Genomic DNA, 20,533 nt, shown 5'->3' on the forward strand with positions numbered 1-20,533 from the left:
TTTATCTGAAGAACAAGTCCATTTATTTAGATGGCCAACTGGAATGAAAGCTAAAGGTTTATACTTCACGCCATAATTTCAACTATAAAAACCGAGTTTACGGTTATACACAATACGGTAGTATACGGTAAACGTTTGGTTTTTCAACGATTTTCTTTTGCCACATCTAAATAAGGTATTTTGAATCGTGTATTTTGTCTGAAGGCCTCTGTCATCTGGTAATTGTGAAAAGGCCAAGTTCAACAAAGCGGGAGAGAAAATAAAAATTCGGCCGTCATCGGACTATCTCAGAAATAGAAAATAAATGTCTGGCAAGTTCCAGACGTTCCAGTAATAGTTTTACTGCTATCTTCATTTTAGTCAGCAGAAATAACTATGCTTTTATAGGCTATAATTCTAATGTTCTTTCGTGTAGGTCAAGTTTCAATAAGAATTGCTTAATTCTCTGTAATCGTGAAGGAGATTTTAATATGCGGGAAAATTGACACATAGACCATCAACCATATCCTGCGTTCCGTCTTTGATAAAAAAAAAAAAAAAACTATAAAGCCGACGTAAAAACTTTTTTGTTAATTTTAGACCTTGTTACGAATACGGTCATGCTAAGTACAAAAATAAAATCGCTAAAACAAAGGACTTATTTTGGTAATCAGGTTTTATTTGCGAAGGACTGACGGAAGGGTTCTGAACTCTGACCGTAATCAAATTAGGGTTTGTTGTTTTCTAGACCACATCTACATATTTTGTGTATCTGCCCTTTGGCTAATTATAACGAAATTCGGATAGGGTTTTTAATGGTTGGTACACTGACTGACTCGTTAACTTTTAATTTCTGACTAATGTTAGAAAAAAAATAAGACTTTTGTACCAATTTTAGCTTCAAAAGCAACTTTTTAGCGAGTTTTTGCCACGTGAATTGACACGAGCGATAAAATACACTAGTGTGAAGCGCTTTAAAAGTCGGTTGCCTAAGGAGGTTGCAAAGTTGCGCGAGCTAACCTTAGATTGATATAAGGAATGCTGATGAGAAAACACAATAGCAACAATATCCTTGAATATTCATTACCATGCAATTTAAGTGACGTCACGAACAAAAACTAGGGCTGCCCATACAACATCGACTTTCATTGTTTTCAAATCAAACACACATTAGCAATAACCAGTAACCCAGTTCAACACGAGAAGGTTAATTCCACAATGTTTACGCCAAACCAATGTCAATGTAAATGCAATAAAATCGTGACTACAAACTTAGTGTTGTGTTGATCGATATCGATAAAATATGCAACCTTTGATTTGTCTTGTGCACGCGACTATGAAGCTTGATGGAAATAGAAATTATTTTTAAAATAATAGCTGGTCTTTGTCAGTTGCTATGCTATATAAAACTTAGCTACTAATATTGGCTGTAATATTTTTAACTTTTCCAACTAGCTTCTGTCAGCGGATTCACTCCTGATTCAAATATTATATTATAGCCTCCTTCGATAAATGGGGGCTTTCTAACACTGAAGATTTTAGATTGCTAGGCCAGTAGGTAATTCCTGATTAGAGTTTTCAAGTAAAGAAACAAACTCTTCATCTTAATAAAAACATATAAGAATTTAAAAACTATTATCAATACCCATCTAAATAAAACCATTAGCAATAGAAGTCCACTAGATGTTAGCACCTCTCGATTGAATCGATTCCTCCTAATGGCTTGATGAATCCGATTTGCAGCCGGATTCAATGTAAGAGCATTGGTTAGCCAGGAAGTCTGGGCAGTTAGCAGTTCGGATATTCTATTATTTTATTCTTATATATAGCGATGTTTTTGATCATGTGCGGCCTGTTTTGTGTCGGAAAATGGCTAAACCACTGAATGGATTACCTAGGATATTTTTTTTACAATTCGCCATAGAATATCATAAAGTATATGTGAATAAGTACGACACACCCGATATACCCACGTATGAACTGCCCTTATACACTCCCTTATGTACTGCCCTTATATGTATACCCCCTTATGTACTACCCTTATATACCTCCTTATATACTACCCTTATATACCTCCTTATATACTGCCCTTATATAGCTCCTTATATACTGCCCCTATATAGCTCCTTATATACTGCCCTTATATATCTCTTTATATCTGCCCTTATATACCTCCTTATGTACTGCCCTTATATGTATACCCCCTTATGTACTACCCTTATATACCTCCTTATATACTACCCTTATATACCTCCTTATATACTGCCCTTATATAGCTCCTTATATACTGCCCCTATATAGCTCCTTATATACCTCCTTATATACTGCCCTTATATAGCTCCTTATATACTGCCCCTATATAGCTCCTTATATACTGCCCTTATACACCTCCTTATGTACTGCCCTTATATACCTCCTTATATACTGCTCCTATATAGCTCCTTATGTACTGCCCTTATATACCTCTTCATATACTGCCCTTATATACCTCCTTATGTACTGCCCTTATATACCTCCTTATATACTGCTCCTATATAGCTCCTTATGTACTGCCCTTATATACCGCTTCATATACTGCCCTTATATACCTCCTTATGTACTGCCCTTATATGTATACCCCCTTATGTACTACCCTTATATACCTCCTTATATACTACCCTTATATACCTCCTTATGTACTGCCCTTATATACCTCCTTATATACTGCCCTTATATAGCTCCTTATGTACTGCCCTTATATACCTCCTTATATACTGCCCCTATATAGCTCCTTATATACTGCCCTTATATACCTCTTTATATCTGCCCTTATATACCTCCTTATGTACTGCCCTTATATACCTCCTTATATACTGCTCCTATATAGCTCCTTATGTACTGCCCTTATATACCTCTTCATATACTGCCCTTATATACCTCTTTATATCTGCCCTTATATACCTCCTTATGTACTGCCCTTATATACCTCCTTATACCTGCCCTTATATACCTCCTTATGTACTGCCCTTATATACCTCCTTATATACTGCTCCTATATAGCTCCTTATGTACTGCCCTTATATACCTCCTTATATACTGCTCCTATATACCTCCTTATGTACTGCCCTTATATACGTCCTTATGTACTGTCCTTACACAATCCCTAATGAACTACCTATATATACTCCCTTATCTACTCCCCTTTTGTACCCCCTTATGTACTACCCCTATATACCCCCTTATGTCCTAACCTTATACACTCCCTTTATAACATGGCATGACATGATACTGGTACCTAGGAAAAAAGTACAATTTTCCGACAGCCCCCACTATTATTATCAGTGTCTCACATACAAGAGTAGCACCTCTAGTTAAATTCTTTGTCCTCAGCATGCGTAGAAGAAGAATGCATCGACTGGGAAGGGAAGTCGGTACCCCACGGTCTGCTGTACGTGCCGGGGCCGGGAGTATGTTCCCTCTGCGTGTGCTATCACTCTGAGCCTATGTGGTGCAAGGCTATTTACTGTGATCCGCCTTATGTAAGTATCAAGACCTTTTTTCAAATGGAAAATCATCTAATATGACTCCGTCCGCTGGTTAGCAGCAGTGAGGGACTGATTAAAACCCATCGTGGTCCTTTATAGGCCTTTATGTACCAGGGCCGCGGTATTTTTCGAACAATCCCGCAGCCCAAGTATCAGGGCCTGGTAAGAATTTTTGTAGATCGCATTTGAAAAAGTTCTTTCACTGTTTGGAAAAACAGGTCAAACTACTAATGGCACAACATAAGTCTAAAAATAAGCCTTGCAAGTTGAACATAGGTCCAATTTAAAAACTTACAGGCAAGGCAATCAAGAATAGGACGTTCAATAAAATGTATCCGTCATAATGTGTAGCTTTTCCGAAGTTCCGAGGGCCCACGGAGAATTGATTTCATTGATACCACCAACTATCTTTTGCACTAAAACATTGATACCACCAACTACCAACTATCTTTTGTACTGAAACATGCTTAGGTATAATTTTTACGAAGGCAGCTGAAAACGAACTGTATACCTACAGGTACTTCTAGTTTGACCTCTTACTGCAGTCTACTGAAACTGAAAGTACAAACCAGTACAAAGGCTATTTCTTTTAATAATAAATGCAAGCAAGCCCACAATTATCCGCAGTACAGTTATTGACATGAATCTGCCCTTGCTGGTTCGTAACTAATAAGTACCTATGAGTCATTACGTGAAACCAACTCTGGTCATGTGGCTAACACGTAATTGATTGCTGTCACGAAATGCCTGGTTATTAAGCTGTGAAAGTTTCAAATAAATATTCGGATATAATACCGTTCTGAAAGGTAAAGGGTATTTCTGGTTAATAACATTATTTGGTGAACTTTTGTAAATGTCAATGTTTTCATGTCTGGTAGGAATTTGGACATCATTATTAGGTACATACAGTATCGACAGTCGTCGATACTCATCACCCACTTGCCTATCACCGTGGATATTCAAAGAATTAACTCTATTTTGGAGACCATACGACCCTAGAATTCCCATCAATATGCTACCTAACATATTTTGTTCTCATTTCCACAGTTCTGCAAAAACTTCCGCGTCGGCGCACGATGCTGTGAGTTCGAGTGCCTCGACCCTCCTGGAGAAGACACCAGATACCGCGAGAGGCAGCGGCTTCGGGCCCTCATCCTCGCTGGCAACTCCCCGGCTCCCCACCAGGGCCCCTCCATCGAACTCAAAGCTGGAATCTCCCTCCTAGCTGTAGCCGTCGCGCGCTTCGTATGAAACACGGAACGCGTAGACCATAACCAATTGAAAATTTAAGGGAGTATTTGCCTGGCTAAGGAGGTTTTAGTTCGTGAAATTGAATGCCAAAAACTCACATTCTATGATACTACGATCTGCCTATAACTAGTAAGAATGTCCTTCACTCACGGGACCTTTTCCCTAGAACTAGAACTATGATTTTTTCATGTTCAGAGTACACGAGTTCTTCTGATTATTATTGTATTAGTTCCGTTTACAACAAAATGAATAAATTCGGACCAATTTTATGTAACCGAGTAGAGTCGTGTTCTTTTTTGGTTTTCTTTATTTCAATGTTGAATGTGAAAATGTAAAAGTAGAAACCTTACGTCATAGACAATTAGAGAGGAAAACGTTCTTGTTGTTTTGGTAGAAGAGAAAAACATTCAGAGTAAAGAAAACCTTATTAAAACCTCATTTATATTCTATTCATCTTCAGAACATTAATCTAAAAATAATGGTGCCACTTTAGTCGAACAATTAAAATGTATAGGAAAAAATGTAGGTCATGACACATTGCAGATAGAACACTTATTTCCCCGATCCATAAGTAAATTGTAAGTCCATTAAACGGTAAAAATAGACAGTACTTAAAAGAAAATCTTAATAAAAACGTTCTAGTCGACTCGCGCATTCTGTGAGCATGCGTCTTTCTTCACTTCTTAAAATATTTCACTTAGCTAGACACGTTTCGAAATTGTAGCTTTAAATTTCATATCATCGGGCGTCCGATTCTGTAAATTATTTGTAGGAACTGAAGTGATTCATTGGCCCACTCTATGCGGTGAATCACTCACCGGATGAAATATATAGCACCAAGTTCTTTGAAGAATCTGGTTTTAGTAATTTTAATAAGAAATGCTTCCAAGAGCAAAACTTCAGGTAAAAAGCAAAGTGCCTTGAGAGACTCGAGGCAAATTTTATTACACGCTTAGAGTTTATTATGAATTAAAATTAAAGTTTTACACTAAGATTTTTGAATTTTTCCCATTTCTGGCTTAATTCGGAAGCATTATGTACTACCCTTATATACTACCCTTATATACCTCCTTATATACTGCCCTTATATAGCTCCTTATATACTGCCCCTATATAGCTCCTTATATACTGCCCTTATAAACCTCTTTATATCTGCCCTTATATACCTCCTTATGTACTGCCCTTATATACCTCCTTATATACTGCTCCTATATACCTCCTTATGTACTGCCCTTATATACCTCTTTATATCTGCCCTTATATACCTACTTATGTACTGCCCTTATATACCTCCTTATATACTGCTCCTATATAGCTCCTTATGTACTGCCCTCATATACCTCTTCATATACTGCCCTTATATACCTCCTTATGTACTGCCCTTATATACCTCTTTATATCTGCCCTTATACACCTCCTTATATACTGCCCCTATATAGCTCCTTATGTACTGTCCTTATATACCTCTTTATATCTGCCCTTATATACCTCTTTATATCTGCCCTTATATACCTCCTTATATACTGCCCCTATATAGCTCCTTATGTACTGCCCTTATATACCTCTTCATATACTGCCCTTATATACCTCCTTATGTACTGCCCTTATATGTATACCCCCTTATGTACTACCCTTATATACCTCCTTATATACTACCCTTATATACCTCCTTATATACTGCCCTTATATAGCTCCTTATATACTGCCCCTATATAGCTCCTTATATACTGCCCTTATACACCTCCTTATATACTGCCCCTATATAGCTCCTTATGTACTGCCCTTATATACCTCTTTATATCTGCCCTTATATACCTCCTTATGTACTGCCCTTATATACCTCCTTATATACTGCTCCTATATAGCTCCTTATGTACTGCCCTTATATACCGCTTCATATACTGCCCTTATATACCTCCTTATGTACTGCCCTTATATGTATACCCCCTTATGTACTGCCCTTATATACCTCCTTATATACTGCCCTTATATAGCTCCTTATGTACTGCCCTTATATACCTCTTCATATACTGCCCTTATATACCTCCTTATATACTACCCTTATATACCTCCTTATATACTACCCTTATATACCTCGTTATATACTACCCTTATATACCTTCTTATATACTACCCTTATATAAATCCTTATATACTGCCCTTATATACCTCTTTATGTACTGCCCTTATACACTCCCTTATGTACTGCCCTTATACACTCCCTTATGTACTGCCCTTATATACCTCTTTATGTACTGCCCTTATACACTGCCTTATGTACTGCCCTTATATGTTTACCCCCTTATGTACTACCCTTATATACCTCCTTATATACTACCCTTATATACCTCCTTATATACTACCATTATATACCTTCTTATATACTACCCTTATATAGCTCCTTATGTACTGCCCTTATATACCTCTTTATGTACTGCCCTTATACACTCCCTTATGTACTGCCCTTATATGTATACCCCCTTATGTACAACCCTTATATACCTCCTTATATACTACCCTTATATACCTCCTTATATACTGCCCTTATATACCTCCTTATATACTACCGTTATATACCTCCTTATATACTACCGTTATATACCTCCTTATATACTACCCTTATATACCTCCTTATATACTGCCCTTATATACCTCCTTATATACTGCCCTTATATACCTCCTTATATACTGCCCTTATATACTTCCTTATGTACTGTCCTTATATGTATACCTCCTTATGTACTACCCTTATTTACCCCCTTATATACTACCCTTATATACCTCCTTATATACTGCCCTTATATACCTCCTTATATACTGCCCTTATATACCTCCTTATATACTGCCCTTATATACTTCCTTATGTACTGTTCTTATATGTATACCTCCTTATTTACTACCCTTATTTACCCCCTTATATACTACCCTTATATACCTCCTTATATACTACCCTTATATAGCTCCTTATATACTGCCCTTATATACCTCCTTATATACTGCCCTTATATACCTCCTTATATACTGCCCTTATATACTTCCTTATGTACTGTCCTTATATACCTCCTTATATACTGCCCTTATATACCTCTTTATGTACTACCCTTATACACTCCCTTATGTACTGCCCTTATACACTCCCTTATGTACTGCCCTTATATACCTCTTTATGTACTGCCCTTATACACTCCCTTATGTACTGCCCTTATATGTTTACCCCCTTATGTACTACCCTTATATACCTCCTTATATACTACCCTTATATACCTCCTTATATACTGCCCTTATATACTTCCTTATGTACTGTCCTTATATGTATACCTCCTTATGTACTACCCTTATTTACCCCCTTATATACTACCCTTATTTACCCCCTTATATACTACCCTTATATACCTCCTTATATACTACCCTTATATAGCTCCTTATATACCTCCTTATATACTACCCTTATATACCTCCTTATATACTGCCCTTATATACCTCCTTATATACTGCCCTTATATACCTCCTTATATACTGCCCTTATATACTTCCTTATGTACTGTCCTTATATGTATACCTCCTTATGTACTACCCTTATTTACCCCCTTATATACTACCCTTATTTACCCCCTTATATACTAATACCCTTATTTACCACCTTGTATACTATACACTCCCTTACGCACTACACTTATATACCCCCTTATATACTACCCTTATATACCCCCCTATGTACTGCCCTTATACACTCCCTTATGTACTGCCCTTATATGTATACCCCCTTATATACTACCCTTATATACCTCCTTATATACTACCCTTATATAGCTCCTTATATACTGCCCTTATATACCCCCTATGTACTGCCCTTATATACCTCCTTATATACTACCCTTATATAGCTCCTTATATACTGCCCTTATATACCCCCCTATGTACTGCCCTTATACACTCCCTTTTTAACATGGTATGATATGGTACAGGTAATTAGGAAAAAAGTTCAATTTTCCGACAGACCAAACTACTTATTTATTATCAATGTCTCACATTGAAAAGTACCTACCACCTCTAACTAAAATTCTTTGTCCCCAGCATGCGTAGAAGAAGAATGCATCGACTGGGAAGGGAAGTCGGTACCCCACGGTCTGCTGTACGTGCCGGGGCCGGGAGTATGTTCCCTCTGCGTGTGCTACCACTCTGAGCCTATGTGGTGCAAGGCTATTTACTGTGATCCGCCTTATGTAAGTATTAAAGCCTTTTTTCTGATGGTATATCATCAAATATGACTCCTTCCGCTGGTTAGCAGCAGTGAGGGAGTATCAGACCTAAAACCCATCATGTTCCTTCGTAGACCTTTATGAACCAGGGGCGCGATAACCCATTCGAACAAACCCGCAGCCTTAGTATCAAGGCTTGGTAAGAATTTTTGTAAATCGAATTTGAAGAAGTTCTGTCACTGTTCGGAAAAACAGGTCAAACTACTAATGGCACAACATAAGTCTGAAAATAAAACTTAAGCCTTGCAAGTTGAACCTAGCTCCTATTTAAAAACTTATAGGCAAGGCAATATTGAATACAAGGTTCAATAAAATGTATCCGTCATAATGTGTAGCTTTTCCGAAGTTCCGAGGGCCCACGGAGAATGAATTTCATTGATACCACCAACTATCTTTTGCACTGCTTATAATTGAAACATGCTTATAATTTTTACGAAGGCAGCCGTATACGAAGTAAACCTACAGTTACTTTTAGTTTGACCCCTCACTGCAGTCTACTGAAACTGAAAGTGCAAACCAGTACAAAGGCTATTTCTTTTAATAATAAATGCAAGCAAGCCCACAATTATCCGCAGTACCTACAGTTATTGACATGAATCTGCCCTTGCTGGTTCGAATAACTAATAAGCACCTATGAGTCATTACGTGAAACCAACTCTGGTAATGTGGGTAACACATAATTGATTGCTGTCACGAAATGCCTGGTTATTAAGCTGTTAAAGTTTCAAATAAATATTCGGATATAATACCTTTCTGAAAGGTAAAGGGTATTTCTGGTTAATAACATTATTTGGTGAACTTTTGTAAATGTCAATGATATTTTCATGTCTGGTAGGAATTTGGACATCATTATTAGGTACATACAGTATCGACAGTCGTCGATACTCATCACCCACTTGCCTATCACCGTGGATATTCAAAGAATTAACTCTATTTTGGAGACCATACGGCCCTAGAATTCCCATCAATATGCTACCTAACATATTTTGTTCTCATTTCCACAGTTCTGCAAAAACTTCCGCGTCGGCGCACGATGCTGTGAGTTCGAGTGCCTCGACCCTCCTGGAGAAGACACCAGATACCGCGAGAGGCAGCGGCTTCGGGCCCTCATCCTCGCTGGCAACTCCCCGGCTCCCCACCAGGGCCCCTCCGTCGAACTCAAAGCTGGAATCTCCCTCCTAGCTGTAGCCGTCGCGCGCTTCGTATGAAACACGGAACGCGTAGACCTTAACCAATTGAAAATTTAAGGGAGTATTTGCCTGGCTAAGGAGGTTTTAGTTCGTGAAATTGAATGCCAAAAACTCACATTCTATGATACTACGATCTGCCTATACCTAGTAAGAATGTCCTTCACTCACGGGACCTTTTCTCTAGAACTAGAACTATGATTTTTTCATGTTCAGAATACACGAGTTCTTCTGATTATTATTGTATTAGTTCCGTTTACAACAAAATGAATAAATTCGGACCAATTTTATGTAACCGAGTAGAGTCGTGTTCTTTTTGGTTTTTCTTTATTTCAATGTTGAATGTGAAAATGTAAAAGTAGAAACCTTACGTCATAGACAATTAGAGAAGAAAACGTTCTGGTTGTTTAAGTAGAAGAGAAAAACATTCAGAGTAAAGAAAACCTTATAATCTTATTTGTATTCTATTCATCTTCAGAACATTAAACTAAAAATAATGGTGCCACTTTAGTCGAACAATTAAAATGTATAGGAAAAAATGTAGGTCATGACACATTGCAGATAGAACACTTATTTCCCCGGTCCATACGTAAATTGTAAGTTCATTAAACAGTAAAAATAGACAGTACTTAAAAGAAAATCTTAATAAAAACGTTCTAGTCGACTCGCGCATTCTGTGAGCATGCGTCTTTCTTCACTTCTTAAAATATTTCACTTAGCTAGACACGTTTCGAAATTGTAGCTTTAAATTTCATATCATCGGGCGTCCGATTCTGTAAATTATTTGTAGGAACTGAAGTGATTCATTGGCCCACTCTATGCGGTGAATCACTCACCGGATGAAATATATAGCACCAAGTTCTTTGAAGAATCTGGTTTTAGTAATTTTAATAAGAAATGCTTTCAAGAGCAAAACTTCAGGTGAAAAGCAAAGTGCCTTGAGAGACTCGAGGCAAATTTTATTACACGCTTAGAGTTTATTATGAATTAAAATTAAAGTTTTACACTAAGATTTTTGAATTTTTCCCATTTCTGGCTTAATTCGGAAGTCGAATGCGTATAAAGTCGGTTTCTTATTAAAATTATAGTTAAGAGTATACCCCTGGGGGAATTGATGTATAAAAATATCTACTGAATCGCACCCCAGCTAATTAGTGTATATTATTAATTAGTGCAACAATATAGTAGGACGGTCATATTACGATACTTTGTATTCGTGAATAGTTGGCGACGTAGGAATTGAATTAAGGAGTTCGGAGCAAGTTGTGCGAAGCTTAAGCATGGCCCATTTAATGTCGGCTAGCATGCTAACTAGTGCTTTGGAAAATTCACTTTATTTACCCCGACTCACGCCACACAATCACAAAGTTCCGTCGGAAAACATTGACATGTTTTAGACGCGTCACGCAGGCCTGGGAAAGGGGCCATAGTAACACGAAAACTTAACATTAATACACTAGCTTTTTGTGAAAAAAGGAAAGTTGAAAGTCATAGGGCAAAGAGAGACATGTGGCTTTACAATTACAACTGACCTTACCTACGTGAAGGGATATTATTACTATACTGAAAATCATTTACATTATTGTAAAAACCCGTGGTAAAAACCTAATAGACGATAGATATTACCGATATGACCCCAATAAAAGCTCGCCCATCTTATTCAAACAGATTTTATCGAGAGTTTAACATAAAATGACAAGGGAATAAAATGTGTCTCAGTTTTTATCTAGGTGACGAATAAAAAGGCCTGTCAGGGATGAAAAATAGTTTCCATGATTAATGTTCAGAGTAGGACCGTATGAAAAAAATCGTCAACATCGCAATACATAGGGTATAACGATGTGCGATTACAATAAGATTGATGGCATCACTATCACACTCCTGTTTTATTCAAGGGTAGATAATAAGCTCATATTTCATTTCAATCGAGTCCTGTCTCGATAGTTTCTCGATTGCGAACCATTTGATCTCGAGTGTAGACCTGCCAGTGCCTTCTGCAAGATTTTGTTCAAACGCCCATTAAAAACAATGTAGCAATGTTACGTATAGCAACATTGTCAGTTTAATAATTGTTCGAGACTGTTCAGGTTGAAACAATGCTTTTAAGAGATTACATACTTTGTACTCCAGCAGATTACGTACTCCAGCCTTCCTGGGTACTTATCATTACTATTGATTCTGTAATCAGAGAAAGATTCGATTTATGAATTATAAAAACTACCGCAGTATACCACCTATCTGTGTCGATAAAATGTAAAATGCACTCAACAATATTAAATAAAAGATAAATGTCCCATTTTTCCACTATGGTAATGCTACCAGAGACATCGATGGGCCGATTAGTTCGCGCCATTATTATGCATACGACACACTACACGACAATTACTTAGCGCGGCCATATTTGAACACGTTTGAAAAGAACATAATTTCAGGCGCCCAAAGAGCAGAATGCCATGAAAATTAGTCTTGCATGACCGAGTGGTTTTTGTACCTCGCGAGTTAGACTCATATACAAGTAATACCCCGATTGCTTCAAGCCAGCTTTAATATATTTAACCTTGACAATAAAAGTTAAATTCCCGCAACTAATTACGAATACAATTTCTATGAAGGTTTCGGTTTTAAAAGGCTGTTATTGATTGTCAGTACTTATTGCCCTCAAGTTTTCGTTCACTATGAAGCTCTGAGGTCAAAATGAGCTTTTCCAATTTTTCCGATTTACAGATACATAAAAACATAAAAACCTTCAAAAAAGAACGCACGACAGTTAAGGTCAAGTTCCATGTAGGTACCTATATGAAATGTTCCTACCCATTTTTGTTAAGTTAATAGATTAGAGACTTCTTTGTTTTTTCTGTCCGGCATTGTCATAATTAGAAACCTTACAATACTCAGGTATGATGTACCAAGTCAAGTGTACACTTATAATCTGGAGATAACTGTCTACTTAATTCAATAATGTCGTCAAGTCAATTTGTATATTCCTCAAAGCTAATTACATGCTCTCAATTTGATACATAATATGGTTCCTTTTACAGGTAAACTTTGGCTGATGAAATGAACCTTTAGTCTTTCCTTTTATATAACTATGACCGTCATTACAGAAAAGTTTCATTATCAAAAATAAAAGGAATTGACAATGATTTCACATCGTTAGAATCATTCAGTCAGTATGTAGGAAATGTAGTTAGTCTATAAGTACGGGGTAGCTCACTAAGTGCGGGATCAGAATTAGGGAGATATTTGTAGGAAATAATTAAAACTATTTAGCCAATGGGAGACGCTGTTACTGTATGAAAATCATTGTTATTTATTTATACTTACTGTCTATTTAAAACTAATATTTTGTTAAAATCTGTCACACGCTTGTGCTATGATCCTTAATTTTAATATAAAAAAAATATTATTTTTATTTTACCATGTCTGTATAGTTATCATATTTTATTTGGTATACTTATGTAGATAGATAATAATCATTAAAGTCAAAATAACAATATTTCGTCATTAATAAACCACCAAATTAGGGGAACATGACTTAGAATAAAAAATAGGAATACATACCATATTGAAAATTCCAAAAATTCCCTTATAGTTGATACTTTTGATAACTATAATTATGTATTTGTATTATAAAAGCTTTGGCAAATATACTTTTACTCCAATAAAATATTTTAAAATCCTCTTTTTTTATATTGTTTAATGAGTGGTAACCCACATAATTTATTACTAAAATATTAAGCTGCGTCCATACAAATAAAAAAATATTTGAGTCACCTTGCTTATGATTATGATAAATAGAAGTGTGCCATATTAATAAAAGTATTAAAGTAAATATTGCATGAATATTTCTGCACCGTTTAAAATTTTACACAATAAAATGTAAGTGCTGTGATTTGGGCTGTCTTTTTACTAAAAACCTTCAAATATTAAGCCAAATTGTATGACAAAAAAAATATGAATTATTTCAAGGGTAATATTTATAATTTCCTAAAAGGAGTGAGATTCTCTTATTTGCACCGTTTACAATAAACTTAAATTATGAATATAATGGTATGTGATATTTTGCTGGTTGTATATTTTGCATACATAATTATTAAGAATGACAGCTTTAAAATATAGGTAATAAGACCCAATTATTTACAGTTCTTTTTATTGTTGCATCAGCAATTAAAAAAATATATGATTTTAATTTTAAAACAAGAATGCGTATTGTTATTTATTTCAAGCCTTTGTTAACCTGTTGTTGTTTTATGAATTTGTTTGTTTTTCAGTAAAATATTACTGTAGAATTAAGTATCAATTGTAAATATTGTATGCAAATAATTTTAATTAATTAGCTTAATAAAGAATACCCAGTAACATCTTTGTGATTTTATTCACCCCCAGGAAGTCTTTGAATCACCTAGTAATGGATTCATAGCTAATTGTAATTAGTTATAATAGATAAAGAATCTTGTAGTCGAACTAGGTTTGAAGAGGTATTTTATAGCTATTTTTGTTATATGTGTACCTATGCAAAACATTTTTTGGCTGATCAATTTAAGAAAAAATATATATATCCGAATAAGGATATTAAAGTAAGGATAGAATAAAACAGTTTTATCGCGGTTTTCTTTCTGCTAAGAGAATTCTGAAAACATAGTCATAAAATGATTGCATGCTACTTATATTACGTATATAGGTACTTACCGAGATATTGTGTGCGTCAGACAATCTATTCATCGACTACTCAATTTTCATGTTTTTGTATTTATAATTTGATCATCTCGTTATTTGCATTAGGTATTCTCTTCGTGATAAACGTGACGAGCTTTCACTGTTTCTATAATAATTCAAATAAAACTGTCACTTTTAAACAGGTGTTCGATCAAAAACATAATTCACGAAAATTACGCTCGCAATATTGTTTACTCTAAATCGTAATAGCGGTGGCTGTCGTAATAAGTATTATGAATTGAATATTATTACGCGAGCGACGGATAACAAAATCCACCCACCGCATATTTATAAATACAGATATAAACTAAATAATTTTATATTTCTCCCGAGCAGACATGATGAAAAAAGCGGGTGATTAGCGCGCGAAAACAACGAGACGTTCCACAAGCAAAGGAAATGTCTATTCTGCCTGCGAGCGGACTCTTTATCACAGTCTAGTAACCGCACAAACAAGTTTTAATTGGACTTTTTTGTACAGGCAGCCTACAATACCTCGACGTACTCATTTCCCTAGTTCCCATTTAGTCATATTTCTTTAGTAGCACACACGTTTCTGAAAACTCCCAACGACGTCCCGTGGGAGATTTAAAATACAATTTTATTCAAGAGCGAACATCTACAATTCATATTTTCGTATGTATAGGAACACAGCTTATTTCTTTTTACTACAAACTTGAGGCAGTACCTAGTTGTTACGGAATTGGGTAAAACTTGTGCTAAGATTGGCCTAGTAACATTGAAGTAAAGTTTTTTATAGACATTGTTTATCTGAAGAACAAGTCCATTTATTTAGATGGCCAACTGGAATGAAAGCTAAAGGTTTATACTTCACGCCATAATTTCAACTATAAAAACCGAGTTTACGGTTATACACAATACGGTAGTATACGGTAAACGTTTGGTTTTTCAACGATTTTCTTTTGCCACATCTAAATAAGGTATTTTGAATCGTGTATTTTGTCTGAAGGCCTCTGTCATCTGGTAATTGTGAAAAGGCCAAGTTCAACAAAGCGGGAGAGAAAATAAAAATTCGGCCGTCATCGGACTATCTCAGAAATAGAAAATAAATGTCTGGCAAGTTCCAGACGTTCCAGTAATAGTTTTACTGCTATCTTCATTTTAGTCAGCAGAAATAACTATGCTTTTATAGGCTATAATTCTAATGTTCTTTCGTGTAGGTCAAGTTTCAATAAGAATTGCTTAATTCTCTGTAATCGTGAAGGAGATTTTAATATGCGGGAAAATTGACACATAGACCATCAACCATATCCTGCGTTCCGTCTTTGATAAAAAAAAAAAAAAAAACTATAAAGCCGACGTAAAAACTTTTTTGTTAATTTTAGACCTTGTTACGAATACGGTCATGCTAAGTACAAAAATAAAATCGCTAAAACAAAGGACTTATTTAGTAATCAGGTTTTATTTGCGAAGGACTGACGGAAGGGTTCTGAACTCTGACCGTAATCAAATTAGGGTTTGTTGTTTTCTAGACCACATCTACATATTTTGTGTATCTGAACCCTTTTGGCTAATTATAACGAAATTCGGATAGGGTTTTTAATGGTTGGTACACTGACTGACTCGTTAACTTTTTATTACCGACTAATGTTTAAGGAAAAATAAGTTTTTTTGTGCCAATTTTAGCTTCAAAAGCAACTTTTTTGAGCGTTTTTGCCACGTGAAATGACACGAGCGATAAAATGCACTAGTGTGAAGCGCTTTAAAAATCGGTTGCCTAAGTAGGTTGCAAGGTCCACGAACTAAAACTAAGATTCATATTCATATGAGAAATGCTGATGAGAAAACACAATAGCAACAATATCCTTGAATATTCAATACCATGCAATTTTAGTGACGTCACGAACACAAAAAAGGGCTGCCCATACAACATCGACTTTCATTGTTTTCAAATCAAACACACATTAGCAATAACCAGTAACCCAGTTCAACACGAGAAGGTTAATTCCACAATGTTTACGCCAAACCAATGTCAATGTAAATGCAATAAAATCGTGACTACAAACTTAGTGTTGTGTTGATCGATATCGATAAAATATGCAACCTTTGATTTGTCTTGTGCACGCGACTATGAAGCTTGATGGAAATAGAAATTATTTTTAAAATAATAGCTGGTCTTTGTCAGTTGCTATGCTATATAAAACTTAGCTACTAATATTGGCTGTAATATTTTTAACTTTTCCAACTAGCTTCTGTCAGCGGATTCACTCCTGATTCAAATATTATATTATAGCCTCCTTCGATAAATGGGGGCTTTCTAACACTGAAGATTTGCTAGGCCAATAGGTAATTCCTGATTAGAGTTTTCAAGTAAAGAAACAAACTCTTCATCTTAATAAAAACATATAAGAATTTAAAAACTATTATCAATACCCATCTAAATAAAACCATTAGCAATAGAAGTCCACTAGATGTTAGCACCTCTCGATTGAATCGATTCCTCTAATCCTTGATGAAACTGATTTGCAGCCGGATTCAATGTAAGAGCATTGGTTAGCCAGGAAGTCTGGGCAGTTAGCAGTTCGGATATTCTATTATTTTATTCTTATATATAGCGATGTTTTTGATCATGTGCGGCCTGTTTTGTGTCGGAAAATGGCTAAACCACTGAATGGATTACCTAGGATATTTTTTTTACAATTCGCCATAGAATATCATAAAGTATATGTGAATAAGTACGACACACCCGATATACCCACGTATGTACTGCCCTTATACACTCCCTTATGTACTGCCCTTATATGTATACCCCCTTATGTACTACCCTTATATACCTCCTTATATACTACCCTTATATACCTCCTTATATACTGCCCTTATATAGCTCCTTATATACTGCCCCTATATAGCTCCTTATATACTGCCCTTATATACCTCTTCATATCTGCCCTTATATACCTCCTTATATACTGCCCCTATATAGCTCCTTATGTACTGCCCTTCTTTATATACCTTTTATATCTGTCTTATATACTGCCCCTTATATACCTCCTTATATACTGTCTCTATATAGCTCCTATGTACTGCCCTTATATACCTCTTTCATATACTGCCCTTTTATATACTCCTTATGTACTGCCCTTATATACCTCCTTATATACTGCTCCTATATATTCTTATGTACTGCCCTTATATACCTCTCTTCATATACTGCCCTTTATATACCTTATGTACTGCCCTATACACTCCTTTATGTACTGCCCTTATATGTATACCCCTATGTACTCACCCTTTATATACCTCCTTATATACTACCCTTATATACCTCCTTATATACTGCCCTTATATACCCCCTTATGTACTACCCTTATATACCTCCTTATATACTACCCTTATATACCTCCTTATATACTGCCCTATATAGCTCCTATGTACTGCCCCATATAGCTCCTTATGTACTGCCCTATACCTCTTTTATATCTGCCCTTATATACCTCCTTATGTACTGCCCTTATATACCTCCTTATATACTGCTCCTATATAGCTCCTATGTAACTGCCCTTATATACCTCTCTTTTATATCTGCCCTTATATACCTCCTATGTACTGCCCTTATATACCTCCTTATATACTGCTCCTATATAGCTCCTTATGTACTGCCCTTATATACCTCTTTCTATACTGCCCTTATATACCTCCTATGTACTGCCTCTATATACCTCTTTCATATACTGCCCTTATATACCTCCTTATACTGCCCTATACACCCCTTATGTACTGCCCTTATGTATACCCCCTATGTACTACACCCTTATATACCTCCTATACTACCATACCTCCCATATACTGCCCCTTATACTGCCCCTATATAGCCCCTATATACTGCCCTTATATACCCTTCATATCTGCCCTTATATACCTCCTTATACTGCCCCTATTCTATGTACTGCCCTATATACCTCCTTATATACTGCTCTTTTATAGCTCCTTATATACTGCCCCTATATAGTCCTTATATACTGCCCTTATATACCTCTTTTATATCTGCCCTTATATACCTCCTTATGTACTGCCCTTATATACCTCCTTATATACTGCTCCTATATAGCTCCTATGTACTGCCCTTATATACCTCTTCGATACTGCCCTTATATACCTCTTTTTATATCTGCCCTATACCTCCCTATGTAATCTGCCCTTATATACCTCCTTATATACTGCTCCTATATAGCTCCTTATGTACTGCCCTTATATACCTCTTCATATACTGCCCGTATATACCTCCTTATGTACTGCCCTTATATACCTCCTTATATACTGCTCCTATATACCTCCTTATGTACTGCCCTTATATACCTCCTTATGTACTGCCCTTACACAATCCCTAATGAACTACCTATATATACTCCCTTATCTACTCCCCTTTGTACCCCTTATGTACTACCCCTATATACCCCTTATGTCCTAACCTTATACACTCCTTTATAACATGGCATGACATGATACTGGTACCTAGGAAAAAAGTACAATTTTCCGACAGCCCCCACTATTATTATCAGTGTCTCACATACAAGAGTAGCACCTCTAGTTAAACTCTTTGTCCTCAGCATGCGTAGAAGAAGAATGCATCGACTGGGAAGGGAAGTCGGTACCCCACGGTCTGCTGTACGTGCCGGGGCCGGGAGTATGTTCCCTCTGCGTGTGCTACCACTCTGAGCCTATGTGGTGCAAGGCTATTTACTGTGATCCGCCTTATGTGAGTATCGAGCCCTGGGGCATTACTGGGGCTCAATTCTACTAATTTAATAATGTGTCAATTGAATATCAATTGAATCTCAATAGCAGTTTTAACCTTAGCGAGCATTCTGCTACTAAAATAAGACCAATCGTTTTCCAATTACATCCCATTGGTTTGCCATTGGTGTAAAGAGTAGTCTGCTCTACAATTGCATTGCAATCGTAAATCAACTGCAGACAATATTATTAACTAATTGAATCACAGAAAACGATAAAACCGTTTATTAAAAAATGCCCCATATGCTTCAATCGTAATTGAGTCGTGATTGAATCTTAGTTGGATATCAATCGTATCTAGCGGTAAGTTGGATATCAATCCTACGTCGTGGTAATCGTGGTGAGAATTTTGTAGATCGAATTTGAAGAAGTTCTGTCACTGTTTCGAAAAACAGGTCACCTACTAATGGCACAACATAAATCTGAAAATAAAACTTAAGCCTTGCAAGTTGAACCTAGCTCCTATTTAAAAACTTATTAGCAAGACGATCAAGAATAGGAGGTTCAATAAAATGTATCCGTCATAATGTGTAGCTTTTCGTGATGAAGTTCCTAAGGCTACTACCAACTATCTTTTGTACTGAAACATGCTTATAATTTTTACGAAGGCATCTGAATATGAACTGTATAGAGTTTCTTCTAGTTTGACCCCTCACTGCAGTCTACTGAAACTGAAAGTACAAACCAGTACAAAGGCTATTTCTTTTAATAATAAATGCAAGCAAGCCCACAATTATCCGCAGTACAGTTATTGACATGAATCTGCCCTTGCTGGTTCGAATAACTAATAAGCACCTATGAGTCATTACGTGAAACCAACTCTGGTCATGTGGCTAACACGTAATTGATTGCCGTCACGAAA

At 36.2% G+C, this 20,533-nt stretch overlaps 1 protein-coding gene across 1 annotated transcript; it reads left to right on the plus strand.

Moving 5' to 3' along the window:
• Nucleotides 1-1,197: 1,197 nt before the first annotated feature.
• Nucleotides 1,198-5,779, plus strand: LOC135118050 (integral membrane protein DGCR2/IDD-like). The gene is made up of 3 exons (XM_064038979.1): nucleotides 1,198-1,222; nucleotides 3,349-3,497; nucleotides 4,551-5,779. The coding sequence occupies exons 1-3, from the start codon at nucleotides 1,198-1,200 to the stop codon at nucleotides 4,752-4,754; spliced, it is 378 nt and encodes a 125-aa protein (XP_063895049.1). The 3' UTR covers nucleotides 4,755-5,779.
• Nucleotides 5,780-20,533: the final 14,754 nt, after the last annotated feature.

The sequence above is a fragment of the Helicoverpa armigera genome, chromosome 17 (genome assembly GCF_030705265.1).
Source record: "Helicoverpa armigera isolate CAAS_96S chromosome 17, ASM3070526v1, whole genome shotgun sequence".
Classification (NCBI taxonomy): domain Eukaryota; kingdom Metazoa; phylum Arthropoda; class Insecta; order Lepidoptera; family Noctuidae; genus Helicoverpa; species Helicoverpa armigera.